Source organism: Oncorhynchus mykiss, chromosome 1, assembly GCF_013265735.2.
Source record: "Oncorhynchus mykiss isolate Arlee chromosome 1, USDA_OmykA_1.1, whole genome shotgun sequence".
NCBI classification, from domain to species: Eukaryota; Metazoa; Chordata; class Actinopteri; order Salmoniformes; family Salmonidae; genus Oncorhynchus; species Oncorhynchus mykiss.
In genome coordinates this window covers 59,373,035-59,399,175 of record NC_048565.1, presented here as the reverse complement: position 1 = coordinate 59,399,175, position 26,141 = coordinate 59,373,035, and the positions used below count along the sequence as shown (strand labels likewise).

Here is a 26,141-nt window from a genome sequence, read left to right as displayed (position 1 = left end):
TTTTTGACAAAAACAATTATCTGGCCTCTGTTGCTTTAGTCATGCTAATTTTGGCCATCCTACAAGGATACATTTTAGTAAATACTCTTATCCAGAGCAACTTACATTTGCAGTTAGGGTTAAGACATGGACAATATTTTGTTCGCCTTTTGGATTCTAGGCTACCTGCTAACAATTATTTCAGATTCCCCCCACCTCCACCTGTTCTCTATCCCTATGGGGAACTCCAATCCCTTTTGAATGGATTATGATAGAGACATGAGGTTTGGACCATTTGTTTTCTTAGAGGAGTATATATTCTACACAATTAAGATATGTGTTTACCCATTGGTCAAAATATGTGTTTTTGATTGGACACCCTAATATACTGTATATAAGTTGTATTATTAGCTATGAGTATTATTTTTATGATTATTGGTATTTTTATGATGATTATTATACAGTATAATTCTGACATTTAGTGCCTAAAGAATAATTGTAATAGCGGAACTCAATCGCCGTGACAATAGGGAAAGTCGGGATGTAAACAGTGTAACACCAATGTGAACATGGCTTCAGTAAAATGCTGTCAATGACAGAGGACTTCTGACCAACGATTTACATATACACATGATTGCTTCAGACACGTTTAAAACAACAAATATGAGGCTTCATCAGATACTCCGCAATGCAGCAAACTTCAGGACGGTCTTTGACTTCGGCGACAGAGAGGTTGCCCACTGGTTCCCCAGACATATGGCAAAAGGTTGGTGAGCACTCTCAGCTAACGTTACGCGCGTGAGCGGTCTGGTCAACGTGTTAGCTAGCGAGGCATATTTATGTCAGTTGTTGGCTATATCTAGCTAAACGTTTGTAATTAACTTACTATGTGACATGACTTATTAGAGGTCACAAAATGAATACAGAATCCAAGAAAGCAAAAAGTAAACGAACTAACATAGTTAGCTAGCCCAGGTTTCTAACATAAACCCGGGCAGCCCCCCCACCCCCCTTCGCGTGAACGCGCACGCACTCGATTCTTCAATGCTGCAACTTGCTTGCTAGTTGAAATTTCTGCTCTTCACTCCGTTGACAGTTTAGCCTACGTTTCACTGATCGTAGTAGCAGAAAGCTTTTTTTTTTTTTTTTTTACTTGTCCTTTGATCGCGGGGGAGGCACCAGTAATGTCTGCAGTTTTCGGTTTGGCTATTTGTTTCAAGTGTATTAGTCTAAATAAGTCCCTTTGCCAAAATTCGTAATCTCTCCCATTTCTTATTCGACTAGAAGTTGTTCTGAAATGCTTATCGCTTGCCTACATTTTACTCCCTCCTCTATGTTTAATATAACACATACATTAATTGTTAATTTCGGTTGCCTATCCTGAACGTGAAGTTTGTTCTATAGAAAGTATTTGACTCTGATGCTGCCACAGAAAGTATTTGACTTTAGTGCCACAATTAAGGAAATTAGAAGGGGAGGTGATGTCAGCAAGGCCATTTTCTTGCCTGCCGAAATTCTCCCCGCCCTTCTATCTTGGGACTGCAAGGCCTGGCACACTTCAGAATCATTTTGGTAGCTCATGTTGACCAGTAGTGTGTGCCACATAAAGTATTTGACTCTAGCCACAAAATGAAGGAAATTAGAAGGGGGGAGTATTTCGGCAGGCAAGAAAATGGCCTTGCCGACCCCCCCCTTCTAATTTCCTTAATGGGAGGGCGCTTCCATTGCGACAACCAGACCAGGCCGTGGACTCTTCTAATGGATGCAGAGTCCTTGGGGCTAGACCACTATCCAGAGATGGATGACATGGTGGCTGCCATGATCCTCCTTGACAAGGAGATCGTTGGCAAGGTGCCTCACCTCAAACCAGGACCTGAAAAAGTAAGCGAGGAACAGCTGCAAAGCACTTTCGGGAATCTCACCATCACGATGTGCCTCAAACGTGGTTATGATGCTGCAATCCTACCTATAAAATACTGTATGTAATTATAAGATGAGTAATGCAAGATATGTAAACATTGGTGGCAAAATTAAAGTGACTAGTGATCCATTTATTAAAGTAGCCAATGATTTCAAGTCTGTATGTAGGTGTTAGTGATGGCTGTTTAACAGTCTGATGGCCTTGAATGGTGACTTCATGCCACCATCTTTGGCTGGCACATTCTAAACTGCCACCGACAGTTCAGAAAACATTCTTGGAGCTCCCCTTCACGCCAGGTTCCACCTTTGGGCCAGGAGTCAACAATACAGGAAGACTACAAAACTGCACAAAGGCAATGAGACTTTGCAGGAGTTCTTGCCGAATGCGCGCCCCTACCGCTCCCCCACGGAGGAGCTGGAAGACAGGGCAGTGTGTGTCGAGGGTGGCACAGCAACGTCTTGGCCCTCCTCCACCGCCGAGACTGCAGGGAAATGGGAACCGGCGTTTTACACCCCGACAGCAGGACAGGCGCCGTGACCACCCTTACAAGCAGCTAAAGGTGGGCGGGCCCAGGCAGTCCTTTTGAGGTGCTGGCGGTCGGCTGTCTCTCCCAGGCCCAAAGGGCAAACTGGGAGAGGCAGGTGGTATCACTCCAGGACTGTACTGGGCACAGTCCTGAGTAGGGATGTGTACCGAAACCCGGTATTAAATGGGCCCCGGGGCTAAATTATGAAATACCGTAGTATTGATAAGCTCCGACATTGTCGGTTCTGCTTTCGGTACTGGAGAAATTAAGAAAATACATTTCCTATTTATTATTGCTACATAAACGTTATCATGCACATTTTATCTCACCAACAGTTTCTAATTTGCAATAAGATTAAGACATTCGTCTATGATAGGTTTTTGCTATTCCCAAACGCTACAGCACACACAGCACCCTGCTCTTAGTTAGTGACCATGGCGGAGAGAGCTAAACGTTAAAAAGTGTGGTTACACTTCAGCAGAGTCGATGCTGACTGCTCGTTGCCACTAGTGCAACAACACTTTTGCTCGTTCGTTTCCGCCCTTACAAGCAATCTGTCCAAACATCTATGGAAAGTGCATCATGTACAGGCAGAGAGATGCATTTTGACTGCCTAGCTCGTAGTTCATCTCTCGTTGCCCGGTCTACGTTAGGTATGTATGCTAGCAGTCTAGAGCCCACACACTGGAGTTAACTCAATTATGCGAACATGGGTTCATGATCAAAAGCAACCATTAGCAAGCTGATTGTTTAGCTATGGGTGTATTCATAAATTCAATCACCCATTTTAAAAATGTTGCTAATTTTTTGTTAAACTTGCAGCTACAATGAACCAACCCACTCCTTCCTCTAATACCGCTAGTCCAAGCCAAAGACCAGCCCAAAGCCCCTTCACGCTGGCAGTTAGTGGGAGGATGACTGAGGAGAGGGTGAATGAGTGCCACCTAGCCGTGACCAAGTTCATAGTGAAAAGCCTTACACCCCTTTGCAACAGTGGAGTCCAAGGGCTTTAGGTAACAGTCTGTCAGTAAATATTGAGTTGTATACATTTTTAGGATATAGGACTAACATACAACGCTTTTATACTACTATTACTCCACAATACACAACAACACAACCCCAAATATACCCCTCCCTCCAGGAGTTACCTCAGTGACACATTCATTCCTACCTGGTATGGTGTAGAAAAGGCCAATGTGATCACTGAGCTGAAGGATGTTCCAATGCTGGCTATCACATCAGACGGGTGGACCAGACTCTGTCTGGACCACTATCTCACAGTTACAGTTCACTACACAAGCCAGGGCAGTGTAGAACAGAAGGTCCTCCACACCAGGGCAGTGTACAAATCGCAAACTGGCCAAGTAGTGGCAGAGGAGATCTCAGACATTCTGGAAGAGTTTGAGATAGAGCCGAGCAAGATTGTAGCTGTGACTGTTGATAATGCTGAAAATATGGATGTTGCCATCAAGAGGCTACACGTCCTAAAAATAGGACACATTAAATCTGGCAGTGCAGAAAATCATTAATAAATGGGCAGCCTGAATCAGAGCAGTGGTCGTATGGTTCAAGATGTCCAAAACAGTCTTGAAGGAAAAGCAGCAGCTCCTTGGTAAGATGCCTGTTCAATCTATTACAGTTTTAAAGTATTATTTTGAAATTCCCACATTTAACAATTTAATTGAATATTCAAGTGTGCGGTAATTAAATGTATGTTGTTTTTTTGTTGTTTCAGGCATTCCGCAACACTCACTCATCCTTGATGTCAAGACCAGACGGAACTCGCTCTATCTAATGATAGAGAGATTCATGGAGCAGTATCCAGCGATCCAAGCAGCAGCCTTGGACCCACGACTGCGAAAAGCAATGACCAAGGACAGCCTGAACCGTCTGAAGGACGAGGACTTTGTCCAGCTCATGGGAATCCTCCATACACCCACACTGTCTGTCATGTGAAAAGAATGCCACCTGTGGACAGATCATACCCATCCTCCAAAAACTGGAAGAGCACTGGGAAGCATGAAGAGAAGGTATGGGAGAACCTCTCAAAGCACTATTAGGATGAGGACATTCAAGTCTTCCTGTGTGAGGCCACAGCAATGGACCCCATATTTAAAGGGAGGCCGGTGAGTGACGCCGCCTGGAACAGGCTGAGGAAGGCAACTGTTGAGGCCAATGTGACAGGAGCAACACCAGGGCTGTCAGAGGAGCCGGAGCAGACACACAGAGCACCAGCAGGAGGAGGAGTCTGAAGGAGAAGGAGAGGAAATAGAAGAGACATTGGGCTCCCGAGTGGCGCAGTGTCTAAGACACTGCAGGACCTGGTTTGAATCTAGGCTGCATCACATCCGGCCGTGATTGGGAGTCCCAAAGGGCGGCGCACAATTTGGCCCAGCGTCGTCTGGGTTTGGCCGGGGTAGGCCGTCATTGTAAATAAGAATTTGTTCTTAACTGACTTGCCTAGTTAAATAGAGGTTAAATAAAAAATATTTTAAAAAATTACAAAACAAGGAGTGCCTTGGAGGAGCTGTTCTCAGAGGAGGACAGGGAGTTGAGGTTGACAATCCAACAGGACACCCCGTCCCTCTCCCTCAGCGAGCGTGTTGACCTAGAGGTCGAGCTCTACAAAGGCCCATGGCTGAAGATCCTGTGATGTGGTGGTGGGAGAAGAGATACTCTGCCCCTCCTCACAAACATTGCAACAAACTACCTCTGTGCTCAAGCCTCCTTCACCACTAGCCAGAGGGTATTTTCGACTGCAGGAGAGGTCCCCACTTCTGCCAGAGAAGGCAAATATGTTGATCTTTCTCCAGAATAACTCCTAAGAACTGTTAGTCCTTTTGCAGCCTACCTGCATGCCCCCACATGTGTTGCTCTATACCACTGTATTTTCTTTTGCAAGAAAGTATTGTTTATTTAATTTGTTTTACATTTCCATCATCACAACATTAGTCTATAATAGTGATTCGTTAAAAACATTGCTGTTTCTTTTGCTGTAAGTAATTAATTGTTTATTTTACATTTCAGAAAATAAAGCAATGTTAATTCTGTTCTTAATTTTATTTTATTTTTCCATAAAAGAATAACAAAAAGAACCGATAAGAATACCGTTAAAGTACCGGATCAATAAACAGCATCGGTAAGAGTAGTAAATCCGTTAAAATCTTAACGATACCCGTCCCTAGTCCTGAGGGATACAAACTCCAGTTCCGATGCCGACCACCGTCCTACAGAGACATCTGGGTCACCTCAGTGCTCCGGTTGGAGATAGCCTTGCTCCTGAGCAAGGACACAATCAGAAAAGTAGAGCCGCTAGAACGGCTAAGTGGGTTCTACTCCACGTATTTCATAGTTCCGAAGAAGGACGGCATCTTTCGGATGATTCTGGACCTGCGAGGCCTCAACAAATGTTTAAAAGAGCTCAAGTTCAAGATGCTCTCGCCAGCGTGGGTGTTGCAGGCAATCTTGAGCGGCCAATGGTTGACCACGCTCGACCTGACGAATGCATACTTCCATGTTCCTGTTCATCGAGATCACTAGAAGTACCTCCGGTTTGCCTTCGAAGGAGTGGCTTACGAAAGTACTCCCGTTCTGCCTCTCATTGGTGCAGCGTACATTCACAAAGTGCATGGACGCAGACCTAGTTCCTATCATGTTCCAGGGCATTCTAGTGCTGAACTACCTGGATGACTGGCTGGTGTGTGCTCAATCAAGAGAGCAAGCTACAGCAGACAAGGATAATCTTGAAGCACATTCAAGAACAGGACCTCAACATAAACAGGGAGAAGAGAAACCTGACTCCCTCACAGACGGTGGTCTTCCTGGGGATGTTGATAGACTCAATTCTTATGACAACACGTCTCCCTCAGGTGAGATTGGAGAAGATACAGGCCTACCTAGACCGTTTCTGGCTTAGACGAGCCGTGTCCGTATTAAAGTGCCTGGAAGTTACTCAGCCTACTCACGTCGGCTTCTCTGATTCCGCTGGGCCTTCACCTCAGGCCACTCCAGGCGGCTTCTCTTACCATCTACACAAGAGACGACGCAGACATCATCAGCTATTGGTGACAAATGCATGTGTGTGGAATATGTTGAAATGGCACTCACTCCTTCCTGTTGGAGTGATACAGAACAGTCCACAGCAGGGAGCTAGTGTGCATCGATGCCTCGCTCGTGGGTTGGGGGGGGTGGAATGTATCTTGCTGAGCGAAAGGATACCATATTGTAGTGCTCCAATAGCTCACATAACCTTCGTTAACCTTGATACCTGTGTAACTCTCTTTTCATAGTAAGTGAAGGTTACAGTAACCCATCCTCCTCTCCTCTGGTCTCTCTTCAGGTCTGAAACAGATGAAGGCCAGTGTGAAGAATGTTGACTGCATCCTAGAAATCCACGATGCCAGAATATCCTTTAAAGGGCGATTGCTCTTCCTGATTTGGTGTTTTTCATCAATGCTCATTAAGAAATGCTTAGCGGCCTTGACTGAAGGCAAAAGAGAGTTTTCTTGAGGGTGGGGTTTGATGTGGGTGTGTCTTTGCCATTCAATCACAACAAACAAGGCCAGTAGTGAGTACAGCGAGATAAGCTAAGCTAGCTTTGCTATGAAGAGAACAAAGTTTTGAAGTAGAGGACTTCTCCCTTCTCATAATGGTCAGCAAATTCAGAAACGTGTAGGCTAAAGTCTGAGCTGACCTGGTCTTTAGCCAAGCTGAAAGCAGCTTGTGGGGTATTCAATGTGAACATTCCACACATCTTCCTCTGAAATGCTACATCACATAACACGTTAGCTTGATGTATTTAGCTAGCTACAGAATCATTCCCCTTTCATCTGTGGAATCATAGATAGCCTGGCTCGCTAGCATTATCAAATTAGGTTGAATAACCAAAATTAGCTACTAGCTAATGACGGTTGACGGTTTTGACAGTTGACGGTTGACAGGCAGCAGAAGTGACCATGTCGGTTGTAATCCATTCCTGGCCATCTGGCAATAGTGTTGAAATGCATTGGAAGTTTGAACTAAATTTATGTAAGCCCATTTTCACTCCTATTTGCTGAGCTAAATGCTCGTGCTTTCCACCCATATGCAGACTTGACAACACATGTCCATGTGGCAGCTGGGGACGGACCTTAACGTGTTGTCTCTGGGCAATTGGCAAAAGTGGCCATGTAAGTAATCCATACCCATCCTCCCAGTAAGACATGACAGAACGAAGGCTGACTTTATGACCAAATTATGCTATTTACACTTTGTAGTCAATTTTGACACTATAACAAATGTTTATGGCTCGTATTGATGCCACATAAGCAGTTTAAAACCAGAGAAGTTTGTTCTAAGGGGCAGTTGTGGCATACATCACTTGCCCTACCTTGCCCCATCACCCTCTGATGGACTCGCATCACCAACCACGGTTGCAGGATGAGTCGCCTTATCTTGAGACCTGAAGAATTGCATTAGCTCCCAAACGAATGACAAACAAGTTTCTTTAACAGTAGAACATCCCGTTCTCGGGTAGAAACCCTCTTTTCCAGGATAGTCTGGACGTCAGACCTCATCTCCTGGTGCTGAACAAGATGGACCTGGCTGACCTGTCTGCCAAGCATGTAGGCTACTGTAGCAGATCATTGTTTTGTTTCTGTAACCTGGAAGCTTGTCTGTTTCTGTTGATGCATGACAATGTCTGACATTGTTTTGTGTTTTTATCCAGACAAACCTGTGTGAGTGTACAGTGGGGCAAAAAAGTATTTAGTCAGCCACCACTTGTGCAAGTTATCCCACTTAAAAATATGAGAGAGGCCTGTAATTTTCATCATAGGTACACTTCAACTATGACAGACAAAATAAGGAAAGAAAATCCAGAAAATCACATTGTAGGATTTTTAATGAATTGATTTGCAAATTATGGTGGAAAGTAAGTATTTGGTCACCGACAAACAAGCAAGATTTTTGGCTCTCACAGACCTGTAACTTCTTCTTTAAGAGGCTCCTCTGTCCTCCACTCGTTATCTGTATTAATGGCACCTGTTTGAACTTGTTATCAGTATAAAAGACACCTGTCCACAACCTCAAACAGTCACACTCCAAACTCCACTATGGCCAAGACCAAAGAGCTGTCAAAGGACACCAGAAACAAAATTGTAGACCTGCACCAGGCTGGGAAGACTGAATCTGCAATAGGTAAGCAGCTTGGTTTGAAGAAATCAACTGTGGGAGCAATTATTAGGAAATGGAAGACATACAGGACCACTGATAATCTCCCTCGATCTGGGGCTCCACGCAAGATCTCACCCCGTGGGGTCAAAATGATCACAAGAACGGTGAGCAAAAATCCCAGAACCACACGGGGGGACCTAGTGAATGACCTGTAGAGAGCTGGGACCAAAGTAACAAAGCCTACCATCAATAACACACTACGCCGCCAGGGACTCAAATCCTGCAGTGCCAGACGTGTCCCCCTGCTTAAGCCGGTACATGTCCAGGCCCATCTGAAGTTTGCTAGAGAGCATTTGGATGATCCAGAAGAAGATTGGGCGAATGTCATATGGTCAGATGAAGCCAAAATGTAACTTTTTGGTAAAAACTCAACTCGTCGTGTTTGGAGGACAAAGAATGCTGAGTTGCATCCAAAGAACACCATACCTACTGTGAAGCATGGGGGTGGAAACATCATGCTTTGGGGCTGTTTTTCTGCAAAGGGACCAGGACGACTGATCCGTGTAAAGGAAAGAATGAATGGGGCCATGTATCGTGAGATTTTGAGCGAAAACCTCCTTCCATCAGCAAGGGCATTGAAGATGAAACGTGGCTGGGTCATTCAGCATGATAATGATCCCAAACACACCGCCCGGGCAACGAAGGAGTGGCTTCGTAAGAAGCATTTCAAGGTCCTGGAGTGGCCTAGCCAGTCTCCAGATCTAAACCCCATAGAAAATCTTTGGAGGGAGTTGAAAGTCCGTTTTGCCCAGCAACATGCCCAAAACATCACTGCTCTAGAGGAGATCTGCATGGAGGAATGGGCCAAAATACCAGCAACAGTGTGTGAAAACCTTGTGAAGACTTACAGAAAACGTTTGACCTCTGTCATTACCAAAAAAGGGTATATAACAAAGTATTGAGAAACTTTTGTTATTGACCAAATACTTATTTTCCACCATAATTTGCAAATAAATTCATTAAAAATCCTACAATGTGATTTTCTGGAATTTCTTTTCTCATTTTGTCTGTCATAGTTGAAGTGTACCTATGATGAAAATCACAGACCTCTCTCATCTTTTAAAGTGGGAGAACTTTCACAATTGGTGGCTGACTAAATACTTTTTACCCCACTGTATATGGCCAGTCGTGCAGTAGATGAATTGGAATGCCCTCTGTATAATGAATTGAGACCGAGCGTCCAGTGCAGAGCTGTATGCAGTCCTGATGCAGACTTGTGTGTTCTGATCTGAATGTTTTGCTCTCCAGATGATTTTGAAACAGCTTGAAAGACATGGAGTGAAGAAGGTCCTGTTCACAGACTGCCTCAGACAGAGAGATGACAACGTCAAAAAGGTAAGAGAGTCCGAGAGAGATGGAGAACAACATCAAAAAAGGAGAGGGAGAGCCTGTGAGATCCTTAAAGGAAATATCCACCCAAAACCAAAAATGTTTAACTTAGTGTTAAATATAACACTAATTTGCGAGAACAATATTTTTTGGTGAACAAATGTTTTATTTTGTTATAACAAGATTGGTAGCAACATGAAAATTCTAGAAATCTTTTGCAGCTCAAGTCGACTACAAAACTCACAATGCTCTCTATGGGCTGGCTGGCTAGCAAGGCAGCTAGCTAGCTAATTTAACTACACACATTTAATACCAAAGAATATCAGTGACTTAGTGCAGTTTGTTTAGGCGATTTTACAGCTATCAATTTAGGAGTCATTTTCAGTTTGATGTGCCTCGCAGAGTGGAGTACGACATTCGCAACTGCCATGCAATGCACCCTGGACTGCGGAGGCAGACAAATAGAAGAAATGTGGTGGACCCTCTATCAAATTACAAATTTCTCTAGGTAGGAATATCGCAAAAATATGATCAAATAGCTCATTGCAGAGAAGTCAAACTCTCGCGTTATGACATCGGCCAGAATTTAAATCTGATGTGTATAATAGACATTTTTGCGATCTAAAAGTTGTATTCCTATTAACTTCCAGTGTAGTGAGAGCAGTTTTACCGCAATTTATTTCACCTTTATTTAACCAGGTAGGCTAGTTGGGAACAAGTTTTCATTTGCAACTGCGACCTGGCCAAGATAAAGCGTAGCAATTCGACACATACAACACAGAGTTACACATGGAATAAACAAAACATACAGTCAATAATACAGTAGAACAAAAGAAAACAAAAAGTCTATATACAGTGAGTGCAAATGAAGTTAAGAAAATAAATAGGCCATGGTGGCGAAGTAATTACAATATAGCAATTAAACACTGGAATGATAGATCGGCAGAAGATGAATGTGCAGGTAGAGATACTGGGGTACAAAGGAGCAAAATAAATAAAAACCAGTATGAGGATGAGGTAGGTAGATGGGCTGTTTACAGATAGGCTAAGTACAGGTGCAGTGATCTGTAAACTGCTCTGACAGCTGGTGCTTAAAGCTAGTGAGGGAGATGTGAGTCTCCAGCTTCAGAGATTTTTGCAATTCGTTCCAGTCATGGGCAGCAGAGAACTGGAAGGAAAGACGACCAAAATAGGAATTGGCTTTGGGGGTGACCAGTGAGATATACCTGCTGGAGCGCATGCTACGAGTGGGTGCTGCTATGGTGACCAGTGAGCTGAGATAAGGCGTGGCTTTACCTAGCAGAGACTTGTAGATAACCTGTAGCCAGTGGGTTTGGCGAAGAGTATGAAGCGAGGGCCAACCAATGAGAGCGTACAGGTCGCAGTGCTGGGTAGTGTATGGGGCATTGGTGACAAAACGGATGGCACTGTGATAGACTGCATCCAGTTTGGTGAGTAGAGTGTTGGAGGCTATTTTATAGATGACATCACCGAAGTCGAGGATCGGTAGGATGGTCAGTTTTACGAGGGTATGTTTGGCAGCATGAGTGAAGGATGCTTTGTTGCGATATAGGAAGCCGATTCTAGATTTCATTTTGGATTGGAGATGCTTAATGTGAGTCTGGAAGAAGAGTTTACAGTCTAACCAGACACCCAGGTATTTGTAGTTGTCCACGTATTCTATGTCAGAGCCGTCCAGAGTAGTGATGCTGGACGGGCGAGCAGGTGCGGGCAGCGATCGATTGAAAAGCATGCATTTAGTTTTACTTGCGTTTAAGAGCAGTTGGAGGCCACGGAAGGAGATTTGTATGGCATTGAAGCTCATCTGGAGGTTAGTTAACGCAGTGTCCAAGGAGGGGCCAGAAGTATACAGAATGGTGTCGTCTGCGTAGAGGTGGATCAGAGAATCACCAGCAGGTAGAGCAACATCATTGATGTATACAGAAAAGAGAGTCGGCCCGAGAATTGAACCCTGTGGCACCCACATAGAGACTGCCAGAGGTCCGGACAACAGGCCCTCCGATTTGGCACACTGAACTCTATCAGAGAAGTAGTTGGTAAACCAGGCGAGGCAATCATTTGAGAAACCAAGGCTGTCGAGTCTGCCAATAAGAATGTGGTGATTGACAGAGTCGAAAGCCTTGGCCACGTCGATGAATACGGCTGCACAGTAATGTCTTTTATCGATGGTGGTTATGATGTCGTTTAGAACCTTGAGCGTGGCTGAGGTGCAATGCTACGTCATACCAAATGAGTTTCTGTCTGCTTTAACGGCAGTAACTCAGATACACATGAAATGACCCCGGGAATCGATAGATCACTCAGAGATGCACAAAAACAATATAAGATTCAAAATGGGTGAATCTTTCCTTTAAGAAAGGGTGACTGCAGTTTGGTTATAACAGTTCCACAGAAGACCGAGTTAGTAACATTGTGACAGCTCTCTCCTACTCTGTTAATCTTCCTTTCTGTTGTTGCAGCTGGTTCCCATGGTCACAGAATTAATCGAGAGCCAGCCACGCTTCCACCGAGAGGAGGTGAGGTCACGGCCTACAACTAATTGAGGAATGATTGATTGGCTGATTGGCTTAGATTTTGTGTTTGTTTAGAAAAAAACAAATGTGTAGTATAGGGCTACGTTCAGTCCTAGACGATAACAAATGAGAGGTTTACTACCCTAAATTCCAGTTCATTTGGTTGTCAATTTGAAGCTATGTTAGTGTGTCCAGTCTCCTTTCCATCCTCCTGGAATGCTTACGGGACCAGCCCTGAGCTCGTTTTTCAGTTGTGTTGTCCCACGAGGATCCGTTCTTGGGACACATTCTGTTTACAGCTGTGTCATCAGCATAGCAGTGGAATGAGATTTCATTACAGCTGATGACACAGCTGTATCTGACAACTTCACCAAGTCGCTCTGTTCATATTAACACCTGTCTTGAGGAGATAAGGGCTTGGATGAAGCAAAACTTCCTTCAACAGCAGCAAAATCACTCACCGATAACCCACCTCACAGGCAAGAACATCCCCCTCTCATCCAATGTTTACAATCTGGGCATTAAGCTTGACTCCTCTCTAACCTTCGACAATCACATCAAGCATCACTCTTATCACCAAGAACATTGCCAAACTCCGTCCCACCCTTACTCAGTCTGATGCAGAGAGGCTCTTCCATGCCTTTGTCACCTCAAGGCTGGACAACTGCAATGCACTCTGCACTCTTCACAGACACTGTGGTGAAGAAGGCACAACAGGGACTCTTTAACCTCAGGAGGTTGAAAAAGTGTGGCATATCCCAAAGTGCCCTCAGTGTTCTAAAGGAGCACCATAGAGAGCATACGGTTGGGCTGCATCACAGCTTGGTACGGCAACTCCACTGTCACTGACCGCAAGGCACTACAGAGGGTCAGCTGAACGCACCATTGGGTGCACACTGCCTGCCGTCCAGGACACCTACAATACCACGGCCTGTTCTCCCAGCTTCCATCACTCAGACATGGCAGTACAGGAGCGTTATGGCTAAAACGAAGACTGGCCAATAGCTTCTACCTCTAGACCATCAGGCTGCTGAATAGCTAAGCTACACTACCGGTCAAAAGTTTTAGACCACCTACTCATTCAAGGCTTTTTCTTTATTTTTACTATTTTCTACAATGTAGAATAATAGCGAAGACATCAAAACGATGCAATAACACATGGAATCATGTAAAGATGGCGCCGAAGAACATGGCTGACGTTTTACATTCTCCCAACCAATTGTGCTATTTTGTCATTTTTATGTTTATTATTTTGTCGGATATCCTGCATTCACTGGACAGGCCCAGATCCACACCTTTTGTGTGAAGAAAAGATGCCGGAAAAGGGGACGCAGATCGGGATCCTTCTGAGAATCCGGAAGCGAGCGAGTAAACTCCCAATGCCTTACATTCTACTCTCTAACGTCAATCATTGGAAAATAAAATTGATGACCTACTATTAAGATTATCCTACCAACGGGACATTAAAAACTGTAACATCTTGTGTTTCACCGAGACGTGGCTGAACGAAGATACAGACAATATAGAGCTAGCGGGATTTTCCATGCACTTACCTCTGGTAAGATGATGGGTGGGGGGTGTGTGTCTTTGTCAATAACAGCTGGTGCTCGATGTCTAATATTAAAGAAGTCTCGAGGTATTTCTCGCCTGAGGTAGAGCACCTTATGATAAGCTGCAGACCACACTATCTACCAAGAGAGTTATCATCTGTATTATTCGTAGCCGTCTATTTACCAACACAAAACGAAGCTGGCACTAAGACCGCTCTCAACCAACTCTATAAGGCCATAAGAAAATGCTTTGCATCTGTGCTGGTAATTTTACTTGTCCTCATAACTGAAAAGCTTTCAATCTCTCCAACTCTTGTCCAGTCCACTTAGTTGTCAGAGTTTCGTCACATAGATATTTCAGTCTCGTTTTAGTGAAGTGAAATGGAAAACTATTTTTTGTTTAGTGTTAGTTTTCTCTGGGTCTATTTAGTCAGTTATAGTCTCGTCAATTTGCCACTGAAAAATAGGTGTTTGACGAATATTTTTGTCACCCATGTTTCTTGACGAAATTAACACTGGCTCGACCGCCCTCCCGCCTCTGGAATGCACTCACGGCACTACAGACTCTGGGCTCCTTTAAAACTGGCCTAAAAACCACCCTCTTTAGAAAAGCCTTCTCTTAGTTATAGCTGTGCTCCTTGGTGTCTTTGTCCTTGTAGCGTCAGCTGTGTTCTTTGTCAGTTGCCCTGTCTAATTGTGTCCTTATTTTGTCTGTCTTGTTTTTCTATCTTTTTCTGCATTTCCCTGTAGCACTTTGAGATTGTTTTTCAATGAAAAAGCGCATTCAATTCAATTTATTACCATGATTTACAAATTCACTTCAATCAGTAATTGGAGGTTAGGCTGTTAGAGCACCCTGTGTGTCATGGCTGAGGATGATGTAATCATAATGTTACAGTTCTGACCTGCGTCTGACCAGGAAGTTTGTTGTGTTCCACATCATTTAGTTGTCCTTTTGATCTGGTTGTGATTCATTTTATTTTGGTGTTTTAGTTGCTGTCATGAGGATTGTAATGGTGAATAGAGGGGGTAAACAACGGTATTTTGTGTGGTCTGAATTAGAGGTCGACCGATTATGATTTTTCAACACCGATACCGATTGGAGGACCAAAAAAGCCGATACCGATTAATCGGCCGATTTTTAATTTTATTTGTAATAATGACAATTACAACAATACTGAATGAACACTTATTTTAACTTAATATAATACATCAATAAAATCAATTTAGCCTCAAATAAATAATGAAACGTTCAATTTTGTTTAAATAATGCAAAAACAAAGTGTTGGAGAAGAAAGTAAAAGTGCAATATTTGCCATGTAAGAAAGCTAACGTTAAAGTTCCTTGCTCAGAACATGAGAACATATGAAAGCTGGTGGGTCCTTTTAACATGAGTCTTCAATATTCCCAGGTAAGACATTTTAGGTTGTAGTTATTATAGGAATTATAGGACTTTTTCTCTCTATACCATTTGTATTTCATTAACCTCTGACTATTGTTATGTTCTTATAGGCACTTTAGTATTGCCAGTGTAACAGTATAGCTTCCGTCCCTCTCCTCGCTCCTCCCTGGGCTCGAACCAGGAACACAACGACAACAGCCACCCTCGAAACAGCGTTACCCACGCAGAGCAAGGGAACAACTACTAGAAGACTCAGAGCGAGCGAGTGACGTTTGAAACGCTATTAGCGCGCGCTAACTAGCCAGCCATTTCTTTTTTTTTCTTTTTTTCACTTCGGTTACACCAGCCTTTTTATTTATATATATATATATATATATTTATATATATATATATATATATATATATATATATATATATATATATATATATATATATATATATATATATATATATATATATATATATATATATATATATATATATATATATATATATATATATATATATATATATATATATATATATATATATATATATATATATTAGCGCGCTCTAACTAGCTAGCCATTTCACCTCGGTTACACCAGCCTCATCTCGGGAGTTGATATGCTTGAAGTCATAAACATCGCAATGAGTGACACACAACGAAGAGCTGCTGGCAAAACGCACAAATGTGCTGTTTGAATGAATGTTTACGCGCCGGCTTCTGCCTACCACTGCTCAGTCAGATACTTAGATATATGTATGCTCAGTCAGATTATACACAACGCATGACACGCTAGATAATATCTAGTAATATCATCAACCATGTGTAGTTGGCTAGTGATAATGATTGATTCTTTTTTATAAAGATAAGTTTAATGCTAGCTAGCAATTTACCTTGGCTTACTGCATTCGCGTAACAGGCAGTCAGTCTCCTTGTGGAGTGCAACAAGAGGCAGGTCGTTTATTGCGTTGGACTAGTTAACTGTAAGGTTGCAAGAGTGGATCCCCCGAGCTGACAAGGTGAAAATCTGTCGTTCTGCCCCTGGACGAGGCAGTTAACCCACCGTTCCTAGGCCGTCATTGAAAATAAGAATGTGTTCTTAACTGACTTGCCTAGTTAAATAAAAATTAAATAAAGGTGTACAAAAAAAAAAGAAGCAAAATCGGTGTCCAAAAATACCGATTTCCGATTGTTATGAAAACTTGAAATAGGCCCTAATTAATCGGCCATTCCGATTAATTGGTCGACCTCTAGTCTGAATGTGGTTACGTCATATTATGTGGTCATGTTATGACGTGTGTTTATTCAATGTTCAGAACACCAACTTCTGTCTGATGGTGATTGGGGTGCCCAACGTTGGAAAGTCATCACTCATCAATGCTCTGAGGAGAACCAACCTCAAGAAAGGTACAACTTAACGTTACAATGAGATATAGGGATTAGAATAAATCCTTGCATAGTTTTGTCATGTGCATTTCATTGAACCCTTGTTGAAGTAATGATGATCCATCTTTTTCTACCTTTAGGTCGGGGGTCAAAAGTAGGAGGGGAACCAGGCATTACCAAAGCAGTGTTGACTAGAATACAGGTGAGTGATGGTTTCACCTGTCTGCGCTCCTGTCACTTGTCTGTTTTTGTGTATATTCAGTACTTACTCAATGCAATGCAATGCAATGTGTTCCTCTTGTGAGGTGTGTGAGAGACCCATCATCCATCTTCTAGATACGCCTGGTGTCCTTCCTCCGAAGATACAGAGTCTGGAGACAGGCATGAAGCTAGCCCTATGTGGTGAGTACAGACTAGGTCAGGCAAATTATGTGTAGCCTCTTTCCATGACATAGACTGACCGGGTGAATCCAGGTGAAAGCATGATCCCTTATTGAGGTCAGTTGTTAAATACACTTCAATCAGTGTAGATGAAAGGGAAGAGGCGGGTAAAATAATGACTTTTAATGCTTGAGATATTTGAGACATGAATTGTGTATGTGTGACATTCAGAAGGTGAATGGGCAAGACAAAATATTTAAGTGCCTTTGAACGTAGTATGGTAGTAGTTGCCAGGCGCACCAATATTTGAGTGTGTCAAGAACTGCAATGCTGCTGGGTTTTTATGCCCAACATTTTCCTGTGTGTATCAAGAATGCTGCTGGTCCACCACCCAAAGGACATCTAGCCAACTTGACACAACTGTGGGAGGCAATGGAGTCAACTTGGGCCAGCATCCCTGTGGAACACTTTTGACACCTTGTAGATTCCATGTCCCGACAAATTGATATATATATATATATATATACATATATGGTTCTGGACCCACCTGGTCTCTGTATTCCATAGTGCTACAGTGCCACCTAGTGGAAGCTAATATATTGTTTATTTATTTATTTTCTCCCCAATTTCGTGGTGTCCAATTGTCTCATCGCTGCAACTCCCGTACGGACTCAGGAGAGGCGAAGGTTGAGAGCCATGCGTCCTCCGAAACACAACCCAACCAAGCCGCACTGCTTCTTGACACAATGCCCACTTAACCAGGAAGCCAGCCGCACCAATGTGTTGGAGGAAACACCTGGCGATCGTTTCAGTGTGCACTGCGCCCGGCCCGCCACAGGAGTTGCTAGTGCGCGATGGGACAAGGACATCCCTACCGGCCAAACCCTCCCCTAACCCGGACGATGCTGGGCCAATTGTGCGCCGCCCCATGGGTCTCCGGGTCGCGGCCGGCTGCGACAGAGCCTGGACTCAAACCCAGAATCTCTAGCTGGCACAGCTAGCACTGCGATGCAGTGCCCTAGACCACTGCGCCACTCGGGACGCCAGTGGAATCTAATATAACAACAGCCAAGCTCTGATGGGCCTCTCACACTGTATGGATAAATATGAATTTTCCAATGCTCTCAATCATATAACAATCGAAGCATGTGTGAATTATATGGCAGCCCTTTGATAAAGTGACTCCACATCAAGCCATGTGATTATCAGCAGGACATGCAGTATGGCCGTTGTAATGATGACTCCCTCCTCTGCTGTTACTGTCAGGAACCATTCTGGACCATCTAGTAGGAGAAGACATCATGGCAGACTACCTACTGTTCTCTCTCAATAGACTGGAGAAGTACAGGTAAAGGCAAAGCATTGATTCCAATATTGTATATTGCAGCGACAATGAATCCATTGAGATACTCAAAAGTTATTTGACTGTTGCTGTGTTTAGTAACCTTGGGAGTTGAGTGTTTCTCTGTGTCTAGTTACATGAAGTGTGTGTGTGTCTGTGTGTGTAGTTACGTGGAGAGGTATGATCTCAGTGAGCCTAGTGATGACATCCAGCAGGTGTTGAAACGTATCGCTGTCAAACTGGGAAAGACTCAACGGGTTAAAGCCATCACTGGAGTGGGTAAGAGTAAACCATATCGTACTAAGTATATAGTAAAACTGTGTATTTACATTAGTAAATTATTTACATATAACAATTTACATAGTAATTGCAGAGTAATAGTACAGTTCTTACAACTATTACAGGGTCAAGTTTTAGCATCGAGACAAATCTTTATACTTGCCTTATTAAAGACTTTTGTAAGCTAATGGTGTATGTACCTAATCTCTGTGTTCGCTAGGTAACATCACCCTCACAGTGCCTAACTACACAGCAGCAGCCTATGATTTCATCAGAGCGTTCAGGAAGGGAGAGCTGGGACGGGTCATGCTGGACTGACCACTACCGCACCACAGACTGACTACAACACATACTGATCACTACCGCAACACAGATGATTGGTCTGGCAGACACACACCGTACTCACAGACTCAGGAGTCTGGTGTCTCACCATAGACCCAGCGGATCAGTAAGAATGCCGACACTGTTGTTTGTACATAATGTACCTGTTAGTGTAAATGCACACAATCATAATAAAATGTATTTTATGTACAGTATCTTGATTGCACAACAGTCTTAAATGGGATTGTACAGTAACTGGCGAGGGGTAAGTGCTTTGGGAAGGGAGTAGCGGGATAGGTGGTTGATTTGGGATTGGGTGTGGCATTCGATTCATGGATGGGGTCGATTACATTTCAATTCAGTTGACTCATTGCTTTTGTCATGAACGTTTTAGAAATAATTATGTATCTAGCAGTCGTCACTCATTCATAGGAACAGTACAACTATTGCTGACACAGTCATGGAAAGTCAGTGTCCATGAACTTAGTCGTGTTAATTAGCCTGCAGGGGCATTGTCATAAATGTTTACCTATAAAAACCACATATTTAAGTGTATACAGTACACAATGTATGCTAGCGATCCCTTTGATATATAAATATAGCTTCTTAGGTGTGTGAGAGAGATTCGTTGTTAGTGAAAGTAGCTGTTCAATGAAGATCCCATTTTTAACAGCTCATTCTGTACACTCTAAATAATGATGTTGACTCACCAAAAACACCACTTCAAACTTGTATTTGAAACAGACAGTTTCAAAAATGCTTGCTATTTCCTGATATTACGTGACCTCACATACTTTGGCAAGACGTTGGCTCATTGGCTGAGCTGGAAAATCAGATGTTTACTTGTAATTAATATTTATTATAACCAGTATACGCCCGCACCATTCTGTTGTTTGTGAACAGGACAAGCAGGGGGACACAGAAAAGCTGCTTTTTAACGTACTTTAATACCTCTTTCACTCGTATTGTAATTCATTATTAGGTAAAATTTCATTCAAATCTGGAACACTGGACAGCTACTGAGACTAAGGGAGAGATTTGTCTCACAAATCATGTGATGCTGACTTGTCAATGCTCCTTTTTAACAATACCTTTTAGTTCCCACCGATGTCTGGCCATCCTGACTTCTGTCCCCGACTCTAAAATAGCTTTGCCTCCCCAGGGCAGGATAGCAGACCTATAGAACGAGCCACAAGGCCCCTCTTGTCACATCTACTCCAGCTCCTCCCCTCTGGCGTTCCACGTTGCCGGTATACTAACCACCGGTCCTGGGGTCTATCAGTACCACACCTGGCATCAATCATTCCGCACATCTGCACGTCCTCATGAGGCACACCTGGACTCCATTACCTCACTTATTACCTCCCCTTTATCTGGCACTCCCTTAGGTTCCCCAGTCAGTATTGTTTCGGCGTTTATGCTAAGACGCTACTGTTCTGTTGTTTTGTTGTTTTATTAAACGTTTCACCTACATCTGCTTCTCGACTCACAGCGTGTTCGTTACAGAATACTGACTCAAACAATGGAAGCAGCAGGAGAACAAAATATCTCTCTGACAGTCGACGAGCAGGGATACCTTCTACGTCAACACCAGGACCAGCTGGCACAACTAAGGACGGCTATGGAAGAGGTTCTTCGCAGTGGGCAACGTTTCAAACATACCCGGGTGGCGTTGCCGTCAACTAGCGGAGGATACTCTACAACCATCCGAGCCAGCACAAGAGCCCATTCAGCAATCCGCTCAGGTCAGTGATGCCCGTTTGTCCCTCCTGGATAAATATGATGGCACCTCATCTAATTGCCGTGGCTTCCTACTTCAGTGCTCCCTGTATACGCACTAGAGGGGAGCTCCCACCACCGAGAGGTCCAAGGTTGCCACGGTTATTTCTCTGCTGACTGGGCGGCTGATGAAATGGGACACGGCCATCTGGGAGAGAGGAGGAGGAGCTAGATTCATATGAAGGGTTCATGGCTCTGTTTAAATGTATCTTCGATCATCCACCAGATGGCAGAGAGGTGGGTGAGCGTTTACTCCAATTACGGCAGGGGGTCCAGACTGCTGCAGGGTACACGCTCACCTTCCAGACAGTAGCAGCATCCAGCGGCTGGAACGAGCCGGCGCTTCGTACGCTATTCAGAAGAGGACTGTGCGAGGAGGTCCAGATGGAACTGGCCTGTCGAGACGACAACCTCTCCTTGCACGCACTCATTGCAATGGCCATCCGCCAGGATAATCTACTTCAGGAGCGTTGGTACTCTCATCTCTTTCCTTAAGGGTGGTCCCCGTAGGTTGGTGTGGAGCCCAACAGCCGACGAGGCCTTCTGTCTACTCAAGGGACTTTTAATCTCCGCCCCATTGCTCAAACACCCAGAACCCACAATATCCTTTGTGGTGGAGGTGGATGCTTCAGAGTTGGGCATTCTGGGGGCAGTTCTGTCTCAACGACAGAGTAATCCTCCGACCGTGGCCCCCAATTCACATCAGAGGCTGAGCAATTACCGTACCAGGCAGTGTTGCAACCATGCTCTCGATGTTGCAGCTGTAGAACCTTTTGAGGATCTCAGGATCCATGCCAAGTCTTTTTAGTTTCCTGAGGGGGAATAGGCTTTGTCGTGCCCTCTTCACGACTGTCTTGGTGTGTTTGGACCATTCTAGTTTGTTGTTGATGTGGACACCAAAGAACATGAAGCTCTCAACCTGCTCCATGACAGCCCCGTCGATGAGAATGGGGGCGTGCTCGGTCCTCCTTTTCCTGTAGTCCACAATCGTCTCCTTAGTCTTGGTTACGTTGAGGGATATGTTGTTATTCTGGCACCGCCCGGCCAGACCTCCCTATTGGCTGTCTCGTTGTTGTCGTGATCAGGCCTACCACTGTTGTGTCGTCTGCAAACTGAATGATGGTGTTGGAGTCGTGCCTGGCCATGCAGTCGTGGGTGAACAGGGAGTACAGGAGGGGACTGAGCATGCACCTCTGGGGAGCTCCAGTGTTGAGGATCAGCGTGGCAGATGTGTTGCTACCTACCCTCACCACCTGGGGGTGACCCGTCAGGAAGTCCAGGATCCAGTTGCAGAGAGAGGTGTTTAGTCCCAGGATCCTTAGCTTAGTGATGAGCTTTGAGGGTACTATGATGTTGAACGCTGCGCTGTAGTCAATGAATAGCATTCTCACATACAGTGGGGAGAACAAGTATTTGATTCACTGCGGATTTTGCAGGTTTTCCTACTTACAAAGCATGTAGAGGTCTGTAATTTTTTATCATAGGTACACTTCAACTGTGAGAGACGGAATCTAAAACAAAAATCCAGAAAATCACATTGTATGATTTATTAAGTAATTAATTTGCATTTTATTGCATGACATAAGTATTTGATACATTAGAAAAGCAGAACTTAATATTTGGTACAGAAACCTTTGTTTTCAATTACAGAGATCATACGTTTCCTGTAGTTCTTGACCAGGTTTGTACACACTGCAGCAGGGATTTTGGCCCACTCCTCCATACAGACCTTCTCCAGATCCTTCAGGTTTCGGGGCTGAATTATACAGGTAACGAGTTCAAACAGGTGCAGTTAATACAGGTAATGAGTGGAGAACAGGAGGGCTTCTTAAAGAAAAACTAACAGGTCTGTGAGAGCTGGAATTCTTAATGGTTGGTAGGTGATCAAATAATTATGTCATGCAATAAAATGCAAATTAATTACTTAAAAATCATACAATGTGTTTCTGGATTATTGTTTTAGATTCCGTCTCTCACAGTTGAAGTGTACCTATGATAAAAATGACAGACCTCTACATGCTTTGCAAGTAGGAAAACCTGCAAAATCGGCAGTGTATCAAATACTTGTTCTCCCCACTGTTAGTGTTCCTTTTGTCCAGGTGGGAAAGGGCAGTGTGGAGTGCAATAGAGATTGCATAATCTGTGGATCTGTTTAGGCGGTATGCAAATTGGAGTGGGTCTAGGGTTTCTGGGATAATGGTGTTAATGTGAGCCATTACCAGCCTTTCAAAGCACTTCATGGCTACGGATGTGAGTGCTATGTGTCTGTAGTCATTTTGGCAGGTTACCTTTGTTCTTGGGCACAGGGGCAATGGTGGTCTGCTTGAAACCTGTTGGTATTACAGACTCAATCAGGGACATGTTGAAAATGTCAGTGAAGACACCTGCCAGTTGGTCAGCACATGCCCGGAGCACACATCCTGGTAATCCGTCTGGCCCCGCAGCCTTGTGTATGTTGACCTGTTTAAAGGTCTTACATACGTCGGCTACAGATCACACAGTCATCCAGAACAGCTGATGGTCTCATGCATGCCTCAGTGTTGTTGCTTGCCTCGAAGCGAGCATAGAAGTGATTTAGCTCGTCTGGTAGGCTCGTATCACTGGGCAGCTCGTGGCTATGCTTCCCTTTGTAGTCTGTAATAGTTTGTAAGCCCTGCCACATAAGACGAGCATCGGAGCCGGTGTAGTATGATTAAATTTTAGCCCCGTATTGACGCTTTGCCTGTTTGATGGTTCGTCGCAGGGCATAGCAGGATTTCTTGTAAGCTTCCGGGTTAGAGTCCCGCACCTTGAAAGCGGCAGCTCTATCCTTTAGCTCAGTGCGAATGTTGCCTGTAATCCATGGCTTCTGGTTGGGGTATGTACGTACAGTCACTGTGGGGACGACGTCCTCGATGCACTTATTGATAAAGCCAGTGACTGATGTGGTGTACTCCTCAATGTCATCGGAAGAATCCCGGAACATGTTCCAGTCTGTGATAGTAAAACAGTTCTGTTGTTTAGCATCTGCTTCATCTGACCACTTTTTTGTAGACCGAGTCACGGGTGCTTCCTGCTTTAATTTTTGCTTGTAAGCACGAATCAGGAGGATAGAGTTGTGCTCAGATTTACCAAATGGAGGGCGAGGGAGAGCTTATTGCGCATCTCGGTGTGTGGAGTACAGGTGATATCTAGAATATTTTTTCCTTTGGTTGCACATTTAACATGTTGATGGAAATTTGGTAGAACTGATTTAAGTTTCCATGCATTAAAGTCTCCGGCCACTAGGAGCGCTGCCTTTGGGTGAGTGGTTTCCTGTTTGCTTATTTCCTTATACAGCTGACTGAGTGCGGTCTTAGTGCCAGCAGTCTGTCGTGGTAAATAAACAGCCACGAAAAGTATAGCTGAAAACTCTAGGCAAGTAGTGTGGCCTGCAATTTATCACAATATACTCTACTTCAGGCGAGCAAAATCTAGAGATTTCCTTAAATTTCGTGCACCGGCTGTTGTTTACAAATATGCACAGACGTCAGCTTTCCCACCCACCTTTTCCGGGACCTGACCAGACATCTGGCTCTTTGTCCTCTCTACCTGCGTCACTTCCTCTTGCAAATAATGGGGTTGTTGGCCTTGTCGGGTGTTTGGAGATTGTCTTGTGCGTCTTGCTTGATGAATAAAAAATCTTTGTCTAATCCGAGGTGAGTGATCGCTGTCCTGATATCCAGAAGCTCTTTTTTGCCGTAAGATACGGTTGCAGAAACATTATGTACAAAACAAGTTACAAATAACGCGAAAAAAACCCACATAATAGCACAATTGGTTGGACGCCCGTAAAACTGCTGCCATTTCTTCCGGCGCCATTTTACTGACACTGGTCATGTAGCAATCCTCTTGTTATCCTCCCCATTGCAATCCGAGTTGCCATGACTGCACCAGTAGGCCGAGCGAAATTATCTATCAGCCGTTAATGCAATCACCGCACCAGCTGCCGCCGCACTCCCACATACACCAAGGACAAGCGCCCGGGCATGGTCTTGAACCAGACTTTTGATGAATGGGTCCTGGTTCAGAAACGGCTGCGGCTACGAGATAAGACCCTTCCCTCCACTCCTCCATCTCAATAGTCTACAAAGACTTCATCCCCATTCATCCATCTCAATACAATACTGTGACTTCCTCTCCATCTCAGTAGTCGACAATGACAACATCTCCAGTCTCCAATAAATTCCTTTCCTCCACTCCATCTCAATAGTCTAAAGTGGCTTCCTCTCCTCCTTTCCTCTAAATAATTTACGGTGGCCTTTGCTTCCACCTGTCCTGTTATTTTACAGAAGAACAGTTGTAGGAATTACATTTTTTGTTTTGGCTCTGTACTCCAGCACTTTGGATTTGAAATGATACAATGACTATGAGGTTAAAGTGCAGACTGTCAGCTTTAATTTGAGGGTATTTTCATTACTGCACTTTTTGTACATAGTCCAAAAGTATTGGAATAAATTCACTTGTCTTAAAGTAGTCCCATATTCCTAGCACGCAATGATTACATCAAGCTTGTTGAATGCATTTGCCGTTTTGTTTTCTTGAGCTGAAATAAAAGATCCCAGAAATGTTCCATACGCACAAAAAGCATATTTCTCTAAAAGGTTGTGCACAAATTTGTTTACATCCCTGTCTTGGTTAGAAGGCATGATGTGTAATGAATTTTTTATGGAGAACTTTTCAGGAGACTTCCTGACAACTGATACACAGATGTTCCTGCAACGTTCCCATACAACGTGTCTAGAACATTAATATGTTCTGAGAACATGGCAAAGGGCTTGTAAAGTAAGCATTTCACTGTAACTTCTAAACATGTTGTATGGCTGTGATCAGTGGCGATTTTAGCATGGAAATCTGGGTCTGGGCAAACTCAACCATTTTTTTTTTAGATGCATGGCAGAAAAGCCACAACAAAACACTAAACCATACATTATTTGCACTATAACGGCGACAAACAGTGCCCACACGCTGTTAGGGCCTACATAAAGCTGTCTTGACAGCGGAGCTGAACTGTAAGGGCCTACATACTGTAAAGATGTCCAGACATCGGAGCTTTCTTTTCAGCACCATGTAGTGAATCCTTACCACCGCTACACCTGGCTATCAACAGAGCCTCATCTGGCAGTGAAACAGTTCATTCAGCCTCATTAAAAACCATTCAGCCTTTTAAAAAACCCATAGCTGGTATGGCTGAC

At 43.9% G+C, this 26,141-nt stretch overlaps 1 protein-coding gene across 2 annotated transcripts; it reads left to right on the top strand.

Moving 5' to 3' along the window:
• The first annotated feature begins 495 nt into the window (after positions 1 to 495).
• mtg1 (mitochondrial ribosome-associated GTPase 1) lies at positions 496 to 19,364 on the top strand. Of its 2 annotated transcripts, none has more exons than XM_021606260.2 (11): positions 496 to 745; positions 6,766 to 6,830; positions 7,925 to 8,029; positions 9,888 to 9,974; positions 12,449 to 12,505; positions 16,757 to 16,847; positions 16,967 to 17,028; positions 17,132 to 17,228; positions 18,474 to 18,555; positions 18,716 to 18,828; positions 19,049 to 19,364. In XM_021606260.2, exons 1-11 carry the CDS (start codon positions 610 to 612, stop codon positions 19,144 to 19,146), a joined length of 993 nt encoding a protein of 330 aa, XP_021461935.2. In that variant the 5' UTR covers positions 496 to 609; the 3' UTR covers positions 19,147 to 19,364. The 2 variants fall into 2 exon arrangements, with proteins under 2 accessions (XP_021461935.2, XP_036836957.1); XM_036981062.1 differs by lacking the exon at positions 496 to 745 and adding an exon at positions 2,715 to 4,456.
• The last annotated feature ends 6,777 nt before the right edge of the window (positions 19,365 to 26,141 follow it).